Source organism: Melospiza melodia, chromosome 1 (assembly GCF_035770615.1).
Source record: "Melospiza melodia melodia isolate bMelMel2 chromosome 1, bMelMel2.pri, whole genome shotgun sequence".
Lineage (NCBI taxonomy): Eukaryota > Metazoa > Chordata > Aves > Passeriformes > Passerellidae > Melospiza > Melospiza melodia.
Genome location: NC_086194.1, coordinates 120,708,602 through 120,725,289, shown reverse-complemented (window position 1 = coordinate 120,725,289; position 16,688 = coordinate 120,708,602). Strand labels below are relative to the sequence as shown.

The 16,688-nt window shown below is 35.6% G+C and overlaps 1 protein-coding gene across 1 annotated transcript in view; it reads left to right on the top strand.

Annotated features, from left to right (window-relative positions):
* CEP192 (centrosomal protein 192) overlaps positions 1–16,688 on the top strand; it is a 75,054-nt gene that overhangs the window by 40,091 nt on the left and 18,275 nt on the right. Inside the window, exons 29-44 of the mRNA XM_063149748.1 lie at positions 332–480; positions 2,060–2,290; positions 3,710–3,835; positions 4,221–4,355; positions 4,547–4,610; positions 5,269–5,408; positions 5,532–5,624; positions 6,417–6,532; positions 8,024–8,200; positions 9,991–10,081; positions 10,786–10,962; positions 11,485–11,745; positions 11,963–12,072; positions 14,152–14,261; positions 15,474–15,615; positions 16,483–16,655. Of these exons, the coding sequence (XP_063005818.1) occupies positions 332–480; positions 2,060–2,290; positions 3,710–3,835; positions 4,221–4,355; positions 4,547–4,610; positions 5,269–5,408; positions 5,532–5,624; positions 6,417–6,532; positions 8,024–8,200; positions 9,991–10,081; positions 10,786–10,962; positions 11,485–11,745; positions 11,963–12,072; positions 14,152–14,261; positions 15,474–15,615; positions 16,483–16,655 (2,295 nt within the window). The remainder of the gene's footprint in view (positions 1–331; positions 481–2,059; positions 2,291–3,709; positions 3,836–4,220; positions 4,356–4,546; positions 4,611–5,268; positions 5,409–5,531; positions 5,625–6,416; positions 6,533–8,023; positions 8,201–9,990; positions 10,082–10,785; positions 10,963–11,484; positions 11,746–11,962; positions 12,073–14,151; positions 14,262–15,473; positions 15,616–16,482; positions 16,656–16,688) is intronic.

Below are 16,688 nucleotides of genomic sequence, written 5' to 3'. Positions count from 1 at the left end.
TTATCAAGTATATATACATATATATATACATACACACACATATATATATATATATATATATACACACACACTTCTTTGTGGGTCTGTATAGAATGTGCCATTTCCATAAGTATTTGTTTATGTGACAGTAGAACTTTAAGATGCAAATTAGAAATTATCAAAATGTCAAATTTCACGCTTATGGAAAACATTCTTATGAGAACTGTAGGAGTCAAACATTTCCTTGCCATAATGAAGCATTTGTCAGATGAGTTCACAAACGTGGTGGCAGCCTGAGTGCTGATTTGCTTCTGAGTACTTGTAACTAATAGGAGCATATTTTCTTCCAAAGGACACATAAAAGTGCCAGAAGAACTGAAGTTCCCTACTGCCTGTTGTGTGGGAATTGCATCTCAGACGGTTCTTAGTGTTTATAATCCAACTGACCGGTGGTTGCAGGTCAACATTGGGATACTCAGTGTTTCAGTTAATGGGGAAAGGGTAAGAGATTTTTTCTGTTTCATAAAACTGATTAATACTGTAATCTTACCAGATATCATATGTAAAATTAAGACCCTCTTTACAGATCTGTGATTTTTTTTTCCCCCGTTTTATCATTGATATGCACAAAAGCAATGCTCCTTTCTTTGGCCAGGTGCCTGACTTCCTCCAGCCAGTAGCCTTTGTGAGGTAAATGCCACATGTAGAATTATATTGTGTGCATGAAGTGTGGAAGGTTTGAATTCGAGTTATTCATTCCCACCTTTGTGCATGCAAGAAAAGTCAACCCTAGGCCAGAAAACATCCATGCTGAGAGCTGTTACTGCAAAAACGTTTTTGGCAGTTTGCTTCTCTTTTTCTTGAAATCAGGAGATTTTTGAGTGATGGAAAATGAGCTGGCTTTTTAGAAGCCTTTTAGAACAGGCTTCAAACTAGATGGGTTGTTCTGTGGGTTATAGGTAGCTTGTAGGCCGTATGTTGGCTGTCTTGCACTTCAATTTTGTTAAATTCTATATAATTCTGTTATCATACTCATAGTTCCAGAAGTAAAATATCTTGAGAACTTGAGAATGAGTTAGATACAAAGTCCATCAGAAGGATTTAATTTCTTTTATTGATGAATTCACTTAATAGAGAAGAATATAACAACAGAACAAGCATAGGATACTCTGAGCTTCTGGCAGTTTGATACCTGCTAACTTTAGTTAGATGTTATTTCTGTTCATACTAGTTTTTGGTATAGTGCTCTTTATCTTGTAAATCTCTTGAAACTATGCATTCAGTCACAGTTCAGTTCAGCTGTAGATTGTATCAAGTATTGCTTTTTTCTTTTTTAAGATACAGTTCATGATGGTTTTATTTGGTCCGTATTACTGAGGAATAGCAGAATTATTTGCTTTAAATATTGCATCTTATAAGTCTTAGAAATCCTGATCACAACCCTCAGGTGTATTCTTCCAGCAGATGTAGCATGTGTCTTTCCAGGGGTATGATTTCTGTTTTGATGTTGTTTTCTTAGAATGCTTCCTCTTTAAAGAACATCAGGCCACAATTCTGTGTGCTTGTGTGTATGTATAGATGTGTGTGTGTGTATAAGGATTTGTTGCATAATTTTCTAATCAGCTTCATAGAGCTTTTATGCATCTCCTGTAAACAGTGATTCTGTTGGATCAAGAGGTGATTTTTTAAAAATGAAATTGCTTTACAGTTGTTTTCATGAATAAATATATGCAATTGTTTGCACAGTGTGATTAAAACCGATGTTTTTTCAGTCAACTTTGAGATCCACTGCTGTTCTTTCTCAAAAATCAGGGTTTTACTTAATAATTTTCCCAGTGTCAATCTTGCACTAGATGGTAGAAAGAAACCTCAGCAATTTTCAGGCTGACTTGTCTGTTTAAATTAAAAGAAGAGATCTGCAGTCGAGCAGGATGCAAATGGGCCATGGATATGAAGATGCATTCATTAAATGGAGGAGAAATATATACAAAATGTCTGTGTTAAGCAGTGGTGCCAGATGGAAATGAAATGTCTTCTGGTAAAAGGCCTTTTTGAAAATGCCAGGTATTTTGTTTTGCAGATGGATCCTATGAAATATCCATGTTTGGTTTTCAAGAATAAAACCATTGTAGGACCCTACTCTACCAACGACCTGAAAATACTTTTCTTACCTTCCTGCTCGGGGATCTTCCAGTGTATCCTCAATGTTTCATCTTGGCCAGTTTCTGCAGATGCTGAGACAATCGTTCAGTCAGAAGCTTTGGCAAGCAGGGTAGTTCTGACAGCAGTTGCTGAAAATCCTAATTTAGAAGTAAGTTGCTGTTTACTGTGGGTCTTTTGTTGTTGCAATTTTATGAATAATTTCATGACACTGGAAAGTAATAGGATTGCAAGGTTGCTCCTCAAAGAAACCTGGAATTTCATATGTTTGAGTGGGAATAGAGGAAATTTTTGAGAAGCACATTGTTATCTGGGAAGTTCCAGTTGTGCAAAAACAGCTAGCTAAAAGTGAAGGCTTCTGTGTGGAAAGAATAAATTAAAAATTACTTTTTTGTTGTTAAAAGACTGGGCATTACTTTTTCATTGTTAAGACCTTAAACATCTGATGCTTAGCTTATCAGATGCTTATCTGCTGTGTTGGATTGGGAATTTATCGTAACAAAAAGCATTTATTTCCAGTTGTAAGGATTTCTTTATTTTTTACATCAAGTAGGCTTTGTCTTGGTTTCTCACTACCACTACCTTGTTTATGCTTGTAGAGAATATTTTCTTATTTTGGACTAATTAAAAATTAAAACTACATGCATGTGTAAAGTGCTTTTGTCTTGTGTCTTATCATGAAGAGCAACCAGGTGAGAGAGTGTGACAATAATTAAATCTGGCTTCATATAGTTCTTGTTTTAAGAGTATGGACAGGCATAGAAAGGCTTGATGATACTTGTGGAGGTGCCTGAACAAATTACATGGTAGTCTGTGACATGGTTGATAAAAGTAAAATTTTCAGTCACCAGCCATAGTGGACATTTAATATATGGTGGTCTTTTAACTTGCTTTGGGCTAATTATGTGTTTTGAAGTAATAAATGCACACAAATTGACATAATTTCTAATGCTTCTTCAATAAATTTTTATTTATTTTTAATGCATTTTTTATTCTTTCACATGTAGTCTATTCTCCATGTTTTTCATAGTATATTCAAACTTGTGTCATGTTCAAATAAAATTTAAACCTTGTGCTCAATCTTGTTGTTACATTCCTGAGATTGGAAAAAGTACCAAATTAAAGCTGTGTTTTGCTGCAGATCATGACATTTAGGTGTTTTTAAGCTAGCAAAAATTACTGTCCCTTATTTTCTTAACTTTCAACTTGCTGAAATGTGTTTTTAGCTATCTAAAACTGGCATTTCTTACTTGCTAGCAATAATCATGGTTTAAACTTACTTTTAATTTGAATTATCCAAAATAACTTGGTTGTATGCTGGATTTTGGTGGATAAACATTGCACTAAGACTGGCTTAATTGATTGAGGTAAAATGTATGGGAGATAGCGAATTGGCTGTAGCCCCTTCTAATATCAAAGGAAACATGATTCTTAGGCTGTAATAGTTTGTATTATATGTGGATATAGGGTTAAGAGGGTGAAATAGATGAGTAACATCCTGGTACTTTTGTAGGGTAGAGTGTTTTGAAGGTTTTCTTTTCTTCTAAGTTCTGCTTTGTTTTAAAACCAGGTGGAAACAGGAAAAGAAGATTGCCTGGATTTTGGTGACTTGCCTTTTGGCAATTTGAAGGCTCTTCCCCTAAAACTTATCAACAAAACCCATGCTTTTATGCCAATTAGACTTATTATTAACGCAGTAAGTACAGTAAAGTTCTGTATGTGAGAGCTAACATCTTGTGATGCTGGATTTTAGTACCCAAACACTTTGTTACAGATCATTAAGAAATAGATCTTGGACACTCGATATAAGACTTCTCAAGAAGTCTTCTGTTAGTCAGGAAATAAATAGTTTTTGCAGGGGGTAATTTGATTCTGCTGTAATGGTACCAAGAAAAATGCTTCTGGGATAGGTGTGTGGCGTTTTGTTTCATGTTTCAAAGCTACAGCACAAATTTGTTTCTTTGTTTTTTCCAAGCTACTTGAATCATTCAAAACTTGTCTTGCATTTCTCAGCTTTGTGAGCATTGCTGTTACTGACAATAAGAGATTTAATACTTGTAATACTTCTCTTTTTTTGACAGAATGCAGTAGCCTGGAGGTGCTTCACCTTTTCCAAGGAACCTGTTAATACTTCTAATGAACAAATGGATGCAGTTTCTCAGACAGCAGCTCCATCAGTTGTAAACCATGTGATACATGCAAGCTATGATGGGCAAGTGAGTAGTTTGTAGTTGGTCAATTCTTCTTTTTACTTGCTGTCTGAAGTGACAGTGCTGAATATTTGAGTTCACAGTAATGATTTTTGGGCAGCACACCTTTTGCATGTTCAGGTTTTGTGGGTGTTTTGTTTTCTCCTCTCAATAATTTTCTCCCTTCCATAAGGTGAGTCAACCAATTTCTTTTTCAGGATCCTGAAGCTTTAACAGTTTGGGTTCTGTTCCATGCACCTAAGAAACAAATTTCTTCCTCAGGTAAAATAATTGGATTTTCATTTCAGCTGAAACAGATTTGACTTTTAATGTATATGTGTTTTAGAATTGCAGGAACAGGCTGCAAACTTGAAACATGTTTGGTTTGTGTGTGCTAATATTTCAGGTATCATATTCATTTTTAGTAACTGTAGGAGACAGAATGTCTCTATGTCTTAATCCTTTATGTATTACCAGGGACATTTTTACTTAAGTATGAAGCTGTACAAAGTTTATTGCAAGATGCCTGGAATTTGTGTTAACTCTTTTTACTGAGGGAATTAAACCATCACTTAAGAACATATTGCATTAATTGCAAAATAGATAATGAATTTGAAGAAATCTCTGAGTTGTTCTGACTTGCTGAATAGAAAATACTATATATATCAACTAGTTTGGCTGGTGTGGTAAGATGAGTTTTTTTCTTTGCATTAGTGACAATTTCAGTTACATATGACAAAAAGGTAAAACTCTTAAATAAGGTTCTGTGAGACTTTATTTAAAAGAGGGGGAAAAAGTGTTGCAGGAGTAATGGGAGAGCTGTTCTTCTCACCCCATGGATATGTTAAGATTGAGGAGTAGCTGAAGTGAGGTGTGCATCCATAGGAATGGCCTTTGCTGTTGGCACACTTGCGTTTGATACTCATGAAATTGTTCCTAGATTCCTTGGGTCCAGCAGAGGAGTTCCTGGCAAGAGTGGATGTGGAAGTGGATAGTCCAGGACCTAGCACTGTGATTAAAAGTATTTTTCTCAGAGCAAGAGCTGGAACAGCAAGGATACGTATTCCAAAGGACTTAGAGGTTTGTGTGTATTTACAAACTGTATTTCAAGAACAGTTTGCCTCTTCTAGCCTCCTACTTTTGTAATGTTTGGTTTTATTATATATGTATATATACAGATATACACTTACTTTATTTTTACAGAAAATACATCTGTCTGCTAGTGTGGGTTCAACAGTCAAGCAGCAGCTGCCATTGGTAAATTCTGGAAACATTAGTGTACATTTGAAAGTTCAGGTAGGTTGGCTTTTCCCTCTTGAAATCATTATTTTTGTGCTGTTCATATTGTACTGAAGCTAGAGGTGAGCCTTGGGATTTTAGCTCAGCTCTGTGGTTTGATAAAAGCTTTACAAGTTTACATACAGGGAATGAAAAATGCCAAAGAGATTTTCTTACTTTTTTTAGAAAAAGCTTGTGGACATTCTTTTCCTCAACTTCAGTTTTACTTGTTGTAACAAACATACCTTTATGATTTTTAATAAATTTTAGCTAAAATATGTAAAAGTAGTGAAGCCTATGCTGCATAGCAGGTGTTAGTTAGCTGGTAGAGTAAAGTCTGCTTAAGGCAAAGATGAATATTAGCATTGGGAAACATCTGTATTTTCTTACAAAACTGCAGTAGTTTTTAGTGTACATCTTGCCAACTCAAAGTGAATTCTTTTCAAATATGCCATATCTTTACTTGACCTTTTTGAGAATCTATGGAAAGTGTGGTTCCAGACTGAAAGATAACTAACCACATTTGAAATTTACATTTCAAAGTCAACAGAAGGAACAGTTGGTTCCATTTTACAAAAGAGATGTGTTAGCCCATAATTTCTAAGATCAGAGGCCATGGAAATAGGATCTGCCACATTAAGTGATGATACTGGGTGCTAATTGATAAAGTGTTGAAGACTCCAGGTGTATTCAAATTGTCTGAATTGCATGTAAAACAGGTGCAGAACCAAATGGTATTACATTTTGTAGAAGTATTTAGTCCCTTAAAATAGGTAACTAACCCTCCCTTTTGCCCTTGCCTGCTTTCAGATATCAGATCAGGACAGCTGCTTTGCTGTTAAACCCGAGGATCTTTTCCTTTTTCCTGGAGAAGAACAAGTAGTGACTGTCCAGTTTTTTCCAAAAAGCACAACAACTACAGAAAGGTAATATAACTAATTCTGTGCTGCATGTGTTAAACTGAACTACTTTTGACCTTAAGGTAATGAACAAATTGAAAGTTTCACCCATATGAGAGTTTTTGACTTCAGTTGTTCTCATGAGAGTTCTCATCCATTACAAAAGGATTTTTGTTAAAGTTCACCTTTTCCGTAGAATATCTCCCTCTTATAGGTGTGTATAGCAGAATGAATAGACAACATTTCCTATCAAGAAATATTCTAAGACATGTTTAGTGTTAATAAGCAGAGTAAATCCCTGTGGCCCTTTATCCAGTAGTTATTTCAAAAGTACAGCAAAGCTTCAAAATACTTACCTTCAGCAGCCTCTTCAGTTGCTTCCCTCTTTCTCTCTTTGCTGAGGCAAGGGAAATGTTATTTCTGTTTTACATGTGAAAAATGTCAAGAACAGATCAGGATCCTACGTATTTATTTGTCTGCTGTACTCAAATCAAAGTTTGTTCTGTACAACACTAATGTACAAGTTCCTTTTGCAGATGGATGAAGCATTCATAGTTTTGCTCATTAGCTCCTGTTGAACTTCATTCTGCAAAATTAACTTGATTGGTTCAAGTGACAATTAAGATGTCATGTGAGAGTTTTTGGCAATGACTCATTTCTCCAGAGCAGCTTTCCCTCTCTTGCTGCATGATTTCCAGTTTCTGCAAGAATGGACAAAAGAATATCTTCAATATATGTTCAACTTCACTCTCCCCAGTGCATTTAAATAAAACAATGAAGTTCTGTGCTAGTTACAGTATGATCCTATTGGATAGCTTGAATTTTTACAGGCTTGAGGTACTCAGGAGGATTGGAAACTTGGTTATCTTCATCCAAGTGCTGCCTAAAGACTAATAAACTAACTGAGGCAGTAACCAGGGTCCGTGTTCCCTGCTGATGGGATTCAGGGCTTGGTCAGCAGGCATCATAAGGATTCACTGACAGCTACAATGGAGGCTCTTGAGTTTTTTTCCTTGACTTGAAATCTCTCTGTGCTATAACAAATGATTCAGGCTATTATTTAAAAGCTAGATTTCCTTCCTTGGTGCTCCTGGTTATCTCACACCTGTAACAATTCAGTAAAGTTTCTCATGGCATTCAAAAGGCATCTCTTTAATCTACAGCCAGACTTTGTTTCTTTCTAAAATTAGTCTGTCAAAATAATTAGAAATTAGTATGGACCAAAAATACTTTTGAGCTGTAGTCTCTGAAATATTTATCTGAATCATTTCCAGATGAAATACTTCAGAAGACTGTGTGAGATATGTGTGGCATATGTACTTACAGCCCAAAGGATGTAAATGTAGGGCTATACCTAAAGCTGGCCTTTGTCATAAAATAAAAAGAAGTGTTTATATTTTTGCCTTAAGAAGGTAGTTTTAAAAATGCCAATCTGTAATATTTTTTCAATTATGTTTTTACTTCATCACCTAATCTTGTTCTATTGTGGGATTTAAATTTATGCATTTATTTTTAAAGCATCTTGAAAATCCTTGTGCTGCCATCTGGGCCTCAGTTTGAAGTGATGATTGAAGGTGAGGTAGAATCTGGGCAAAACAGACCTGTGTCTACACCTGCTAGGTGCTCAGACATTCCACCCATCCTCTCCAACAAGCAGTTCATTGCCTGGGGAGCAGTATCACTTGGATCATCAGTGTAAGTATAGGTTGAACAGCTGTTCATATAGAATATCATGTTAAGCGTTTTATATTGCACTTTTTTGAAGTAAATTTTCCCATTCACATTGATAATTGGCAGTAATTTGTTCTGTGCCTCAAGTGAAAGAAGCAGTATATTGCAATTATTTTTCTTGTGCAAGAAAGTTTTAGAAACAAACTGATCTTGTTTGAGCTTTGTGTGTTCTTGAGGACTCTTTAGTTATGATCAGAATATCTGGTTTTGTAAGTTTAGTGTGTCACGTAAGTAGAAATGAGGAGAGAAGTATTTTTCAATTAAGTTGATAGAAAAATTCTATCAACTTGATACCTGTCTCTTGCTAGAGATTAATTATTCTTGATCTCATCTATGACAAGGAACACAATCTAGTCTGGGTAATGTAATTTGACCATCTGAATAGCATAAACTGTTGAACATCCCTTGATTGATTTGAATGTGTTTCAGGGTTAAAACTTCTAATGTGGAGAATCTGTTTTGCCTCCAATTATGAATTATTTTATCCTTCAGACTACTTCTTGTCCACACTTTTTTAGTTTCAAGTTTACAGGTTTATTATTCTATGCTTTAGTGAAACTGTTCCTAATTGTTAGGATGTTCTTTGCTTCTTTTATATGTAAAGTCTGCAAGTTTTGCAAATCTCTGAACTTCTAGTAATTATTACTTGAAGAACTAATCCACTGTTGGTTGATACTGAACTTTTTGATTCTAATGATCTTATCATGTTCCTGGTGGTTTAAAATCAATGTTTGTATCCAATAATTGTTTCTAATAGCTGCATTTCTGTTTTTCTGGTTTGTTAAGGTGTAGTGTGCTTCTAACAGTAGTTTTGGTTATTTGATATTTAGGAATTACTGCTTCTTTCCTGTATGCTGCAGTGTTTTTATTTTCCGTTCCTCCTGTAAAACGGTGTTGAGGAACCCTTGGTTTTAGGAAGCTGAAATTATTTCTGTAATTTTGTTTCAACAGAGTACAAAAGAATGTCTGCTAGTGTTGATAGAGGTTTTGCTCTCTCTGTCCTCCTCTTTAATTCCAACTGCATGATCTGTTCTCTTATGTTGTAGCAGTTCTGAGTTTGTCAAATTGAGTTTGTCAATGTTTTTTGACTTCTTAAAATGACAAGGGCACTTGCTCTTGCTGGAGATGTTTCCTACCTCTGCTGAGGAAAGCTCTGAGTACCTGAAGCCTCGTCAATGCTAGGATGTATCGCAGAGAAAAAAACTATTTCAGTCAACCTGATTCTGTTAAGTGACCATAACTTTCTGTGTTGCTATTACATTGAGAAGTGCATGAGAAGGAAAAGTTATCCTGAATTTAGTTCTTTACAACTGTTCCTGTGAATCTGGGCCAGACTACTCATGAGACTTTGTTTCTGCATAACCAAGTCTCTCTGGATAAACTCATCATAACTGTGTCCTGAAGTGGGGATTTTTATGGAGTTTTTGTATTGATACAATTGCTGGTTTCTTTGAAAGTTCAGGCTGTTAAGTACAGTACTTGAACTTCAGAAAATTATATTTTTTAATATATATGTATATTTGGGGATTGTTTTGCTATGAGTATTTGTGTGTTTTGGTGTATAACAGTGTAGGATGTGTAAGTTTGATAATACAGAAACAACTTTTTATTTAACATATTCTATTGCTCCAAGAGGTGATTTTTTTTCCATTAAATTACTTCAAAATTGACTGTCCCAGTTCCATTGCTTCCATGAATTAATGTATGCAGTTAATTTGTATTTGCTGTAAAATCTAACCAAACGTATTTTTCAGACAGAAGAAGTTAATTCTAAGAAATGACTCTCCATCTGTGCCGCAGCATTTAAGATTGTTGATAAGAGGCCAGGATCAAGACTCCTTTCAGGTGTCTGCCATTAAAATTTCTCTTTAGTGTTTATGACAGTTACCAGGCTATGTTTATAATGAAAATGTTTTTGCCCTGAAGTGTTAGCAGCCTGCATTTGTTTTGAGACTGCCAAGATGAGTGTGGTAGCAGAGCTTAAGCTACCCTGGTATTTCTTGGGAGCCGCTGAAATAGGAGTGCTGCAGCAAACTGGAGCTCAGTTTACAGCTCTCTAAGCTGCTGTTTCACAGCAGAGTCAGTACTTGGTGGAGTGGTCCATCAATGGCTCTTCTTGCAGGAGGGAGTCTAGATGAGGATAGAAAAACTGGAATTAGCCTTTAGGAATTACCATGGCTAATGGGTCTTTTTGTTATGTAACCTACATTGACTTATATCTCGTTTTCCCTCAAATGTTCAGATTTTTTAAATTTAAAATCTTATACTGTCAGAGAATCATGGTAAAGTTCAGCCTTGACAGGTTGGGGATTGAGGACAAAAAAGTCTGTCTAAACTGAGAGGCATCGAAGTGTTCATTATGGGACTGTGAAGTATCTTGGACTTTGTAATTTCATTGCTTATTAAGCATTCCACTTTAAATATGCCATTGTCCGAGAGGTTAATGTGCAGTTCAAAGAAGTTAATTCTTCCATCCAAGTGTAGTAAGTTTTACTGCTATGTTTTTTTTCTATTATAGTCACTCAGTTTTGATGTCTTTGTTTTTATAGCTGCAAAGTATATTTGGATCAGAACAACGCTTAACCAGTAGCTGGGAGCTCAGAATGCGTCCCAAAGAAGATACGAACATATACCTGATGTTTACACCCACTCGAGTAACTTGCTGCTTTGCAAAGCTGGAAATCAAACAGCTGGGGATTCAATCAAAGCCAGGAATTAAGTTTACTGTAAGAGTCCCAACATAACTTTTAAAAATTTTAAATGTATTTTTTTTGGGTAATTATTGAAAATCTAGCACTGAGTAGGTGTTTCTATCAAAAACTTGAAAATTAAAGATACAGATTATGGACATCTGTATACTTGTTAAAGTCATATGGCCACTACATTTTATGCTTTGAACATGAGTATCAGTTTTGCATGTAATTCTTTCCTTTGAGAATGATGAAATATTTTATGTACTACATTAAAAGTAGCCTAAGATTTTAACTCTAGAAGTGTTAAAAAATCTGAACTTGTCTTGTTCTATAGGTAGGCTTAAACAAACTTGGAAGTAGAACTTGAAAATTATTGAGTAAATTTAAGCTTTTCTATTTCTTGCAAGGGCTTTTCAGTTCACATTTTTAACATTTTCATTTGTTTTTCTGTAAGGTATATAGTTTACCACAGTTGTACATAAATGTGTTTTGCTAGTAAGCTTTTTTCATTTGAAGTACTTCTTTTTTTGATGGTGGGTTTTGTTTCTCTCCCAGATACCATTATCTGGATATGGAGGAGCAAGCAATATAATTTTAGAAAATGTTAAAAAATTGTCAGATAGCTTCTTGGTTACACTGGAATGCTCGTTGTCTGCAAGATCACAGAAAGCTTCCTTCCACGTGAGAAACACAGGTTCCCGGGCTGCCTATGTTAAGGTGCTGTGCTTGGGAAACCTGCACACAAAAACAATGATAGATCCTCAGGTTATGAGAGTGTCTCCAGAGCAGTTTGTACTAAGAGAAGGAACACATGAAGTAAGTACAGTGCTTTGTTCTGAGCAAAAATTATGAATTTAAATTAAATGTCATAATTGAAAATGTCTGACTAATTCTTTATTAAAATCTCACCTATTTTTTGTTATGTCCCGTTCCACTTTTATTGTAGTAATCTGTTGACTCATAGTCCAAATATTAATGCGAACATTAAGATTTTTTTTATTCCCCTCAGTGTGTTGTCTGTTCATTTTATCAGGTGGTCACTGTAACATGGAATCCAATGGAAAAGAACTTCTCTCCAAGCATGGTGGTATCAACACTATGTCTCTTTTGGGGAGATGAAGTTTCTAGGCAGCAGTATCGCAGGTGAGATGTGCTTTGTGTTTGGAACAGACAGATCTGTTTAATAAGAAGTTAAAGCTAGGGATATGTGCTGCCACAAGTGTGATTTTAATGTGTTTTCAAAAAGAGCAAGAACAAGCTAAAATATGATGATATGTAGTGATCTATTAAAAGCCTTGCACATATAAGTTGTTGATGGGGGTTTGTTCATTTATGGCTTTGCTTACTGTAGCTAGAATCCTAGGTAAGGGTTTTGTTCTGTTTTAACTTACTTAAATTCAAGTGTATTGTGTTATGGGGAAATGTTTTCATTTATGTATTGAAAGAGATCTGTCTTATGTCTTTGTATTTCTCTTTCTAATGTGTATGTAACTTTAAAGAAAAGGCTCATGAAAAGAATAGTGCTGAAATCCAGGGGTATTCAGTTTCAAACAAAGTTCATGTCTTGGTTTGCTGAATTCTGTTGACAAAGAATGTGTTTGAGTAGGTGTGTATATGAGAAAAATAACATGCACATATGTTCATGGAAACTTGTGGAGAATACCTTGCTGATCTTAAATAGTGGTCATGTTATTCTGCATTTCAGTTTATATAACTCAAACACACAGAAGTGGCATATTCTGCCTTCAGTGACAGAAGCTGCACTTGTGACTTGTGCTGCCCATGGGGTTCAGTGTAATGCAGAATGTTCAGACTAGGTAGAGCAGTAAGGTGCTGATAATCATAATTCCATGCAAAACTTCAAAACAGCATTATTTCATTATTGATTTTAAATGCTATTGCCTGACAGTGTATGATAGTCATTGTGTATATCCTTATCCAAACGAAGTGTTAAACACGTCTGGATTTAACTGCATGGCTTTGAATAAAAAGCTCATGGAATAGCTGAGTTCCTGACCTTGATAGGAAACTGGCTTATTTTAGATATCTTAGAGGATGCTTGTTCCTGTTTTTTTGTATGAATTGTTTTGTGTGAGGCAATGCTCTCTATCTTGGAATCCTCCTTAAAGGGATAAAGTACTTAGGGAACACTTTTGGTCTACAGATCAACAGAAAACCCATGCAGGAATGCTTTTAGTCTACAGATCAACAGAAAACCCATGTAGAAGCTGAATACAACTACATAAGTATTATTGGAAACTTCATTTTTTAAATTCAGATTGTGGATGTTATGTATGCAAAATGACTTGTTGATTTTATTAGTCAGCAGGCTGACATATTGTTCTTGAAAGTAGTGGTCTAGCTGGTTGTTTCTTGATGGGAGTTTTTCTAAAGTCTCCCTTGATAACTTGAAAGAGATGTATATGTCTTGAAATGACTGAGTTCTCCAAGCCAGTCCAACCCCATTCTGTAATTGTGCACTAGAATGAGAGCGTGATTTGGGACTTAGGGGCAAGAATGTGAGATGAGTATTCTGCCTCATCTGCCAGCTTGTGCCCCAAGTTCCTTACTCCAAAATTATATATAGTCAGCAGCCCAGTAAGTAGCTTAGACATGAGAGTTAGTAGTGCTCAGGTATTCTTTCCTCCTCCATGGCCCTGACCTTATCTGAGTGTCACATTTCCTCTTGCTGACCTGTATCTTCCCATTTTTCCCAGGACTATTTATATTCCTGTGCCTCCCAGTCTTTTCTATGCTGTTGGCAGTCATGCTGTTGGCTCTGTGTTCCTGCTGTTGGCTGGCACCTGCTGCCACTCTGACATTGACTAGTCAACTTTTCCTCTCAAAAAACTTTCACTTGTAACCAAAATAGCATTCTCCTGCTTCCTGTGGTGATTGAAACATCACTCAGATGTCTGATGTAGTTATCAAAAATCTAGGTAGGTGTGACTGACAGCAGAGAACAAGTATGGAAAGACAAACATATGGTAACCATTATTTCAGTGTTTCCTTTTACTCTGCAGCAATAGAGGAGGTATTTCTTTAACCCTTTTAAGACTGTGAAAAAACTTTAGTTTTAAATGGATGCTCCCAAATTTGAGCTTGGTGTAGTCAAGAAATGAAGTGAAAATTATACTGAATTCCCATGATTCGTATCAATCTTTTCAATTTGTTGTTTCTAGTATTTTGTTTAATTTAATGATTCCTGTTTACTTCTAACAGAGCTGTGATGTATAAAGCTGAGGTGGAAAAACGCATCATCCCAGAAAACAACTTAGTGAGAAATGCTGTATTTGATGAAGAATTTCAAGGGGAGCAGCTTGTGACAGAAGGTAAGACTATGACTTCTTAAAAGAAAAATATAATACTTGTTTTCATGTGGCAAATGTGTTTTTGGCTTGAATCCTAGTTACTTTTTCACTAATTTTTTTTATAAATGTAGAAGAAAAATTCTGAGTTTGGACAGTTGTACTGGGCAAAAATTAATTGTATTTTCTTTCCCCAGTCCAGCTGAGGAGGAGTGTGATAGAATGGCTTTGGTGGGCACCTGGCATCCAGCCAGGGTCAACCCATCACAGCAGAATGTGCCTTTTTTCATTCAGTATCTATTTATTTAAATTATTTTCTGTAATTTTCTCCTAGGAGCATGAATCCCTGGTCTGTAAATATTATAGCATTAAAAATGCTGAATTTATTTGGAAAGTGTTTGCCTTATTAACTATTGGGAAAGATTCAGTTTGTTTTATATTTGAAAATTGAGAGGCAGGCAACTTGGCTGACAGCAAAATATATATATTTTTCCTAAATAGCTTTTTCCTCTGCTTGTTAGTAAGAAATGTCTTAATAAGAATACAGTATACTGTAAAGGGTTCCTTAAAGCACCCCCTAAGTGTTCAATCCCACAAGTGTCATGAATAAATTTGCTGTCAAACCCTATTCTTGAGCTAGTTATATTCACATATGGAATTACTTACTGTCCTAAGGCTACTACAGCTGAATAAATATGGTCTGTTTCTTTCCCTGAATTATGTATTGTCTTTACTTGAAAAAGTAAAGATTTTTTCTTAATCATTCATCTTAGTTGAGGTGAAATCCTGGTGAACATTAAATACTTGGGTTCTGGAGTATCCTTTGAAATTGTTAAGCCAGTGTTAGAGAAAAAAGTAAAAGCTAACTCTTAATTTGGCATAGAATCAAATTAGTATATAGCATTTGTATAAATGTGGAAATTATATGATAATCTTTTCACATTTTTTATATGCCATATTTATTATGTCTTATAATAAAAAGTATTAAATTTGTGTATATTCAGATTTATGTATTATATTTGATTTTAGTGTTGAGCTACACCTGACAGCTAAGCTTGCAGGAAGTAATTTTGGAATTATCTAGGATTTCTTAGCTGATGGATTATTAACTATGGATTATTAACTATCCATCTTAGCTGATGGATTATTAAGTCTATGTCTTAAATCTGTCTGGTGTAATTTCTGAATATTATTGAATTGGTCTTACTAGAGTTTCTCTATTACTCTCATTTTTAGTATGTGATGTCCCACGAGAGACAAATGATATCCATCTTTTCTATGCAAATATGCAAAAGATTCTCCTTTCTGTGGTCGGATATTCCACTTGTGATCAGGATGGCTTTCAGCAGTCTACTGGACCCCAGTTGGAATTGGACAGGTATTGGAACCATAATTAGTAATTATATGTATGTAATTGTTTTTTTCTTGAGAGAGTGGTTAGGCATTGGAGCAGGTTGCCCAGAGTGGCTGAGTGTCGCCGACCGACACGAAAGGACACAGGCACACACCGCTTTCAGGTGAAAGGAAAAAAGGGCAGTTTTATTCTCTGACTCCACTATTTATAGTTTTACAAGGGTGACAGTGGATTGGAAGATGACAGTGACACCTCTGCAATGCCACAGGTCAAACCGACAGTCCATCAAATCTCTCCTCCTCCAAAAGGAATGAAAAACAATGAGTTGTTTACAGAAAATGTGTGTGGGAAAGTTCACTACAAGAATGTCAACATCAGAAGGCTTAGAAAATCCTAGAAAACCAGGGCGACAGCTGAGAAGTTTTCATCTCTGAAGAAATTAAAAACCTGGTTGGGCAATGCCCTGAATTACCTGCTGTAGCTGCCCCTCCTTTGTGCAGGGGTGTTGGATTGGATGGTCTCCACAGGCCACTCCTCATCTTCACAATGTGTTGCACAGCATGCTGTTGCCTTCTTTCTCTGTGCAGTACTTGTTTTCTCTGTATATGTTTTCAAATTATTTTATATTATTATCTTCTGAAGATAATTTTTTATTTTAATTCCTCTCATTCTAAATGGTACCTTCCACTTCCAAACACTCTGTGAAAAGCTGTGTCCTGTTATAGCTGCTGGATTGTTTTATACTTAATGGAGAATTGAATTAAATTGAGGGCCCATGTAAAAACTATTGTACTTCAATAATAAAATTTTGAGAAATACTAAGAGTAGGCCATTATAATTACTCATGAGATATTTTTTTACTGCTTTTGCCTAATGCAGTCTTATTTTCAGGTTGGAGAACTTTGTCACACATACTGCTGCAACTTTGGATGTTCTTCCTGTTAAAGGACCTCAGGGTACTTCTTTATCTGCAAAAAATAATGATCTAGCTCAGAATAAATCAGATGCTCAAGAGACTTGGGCTGTTACACCTGAGTATTTGATTTTGACATCTCCTACTCTTGGTAAGTATTTTTTGAAGTTAATGAAATAGCCAC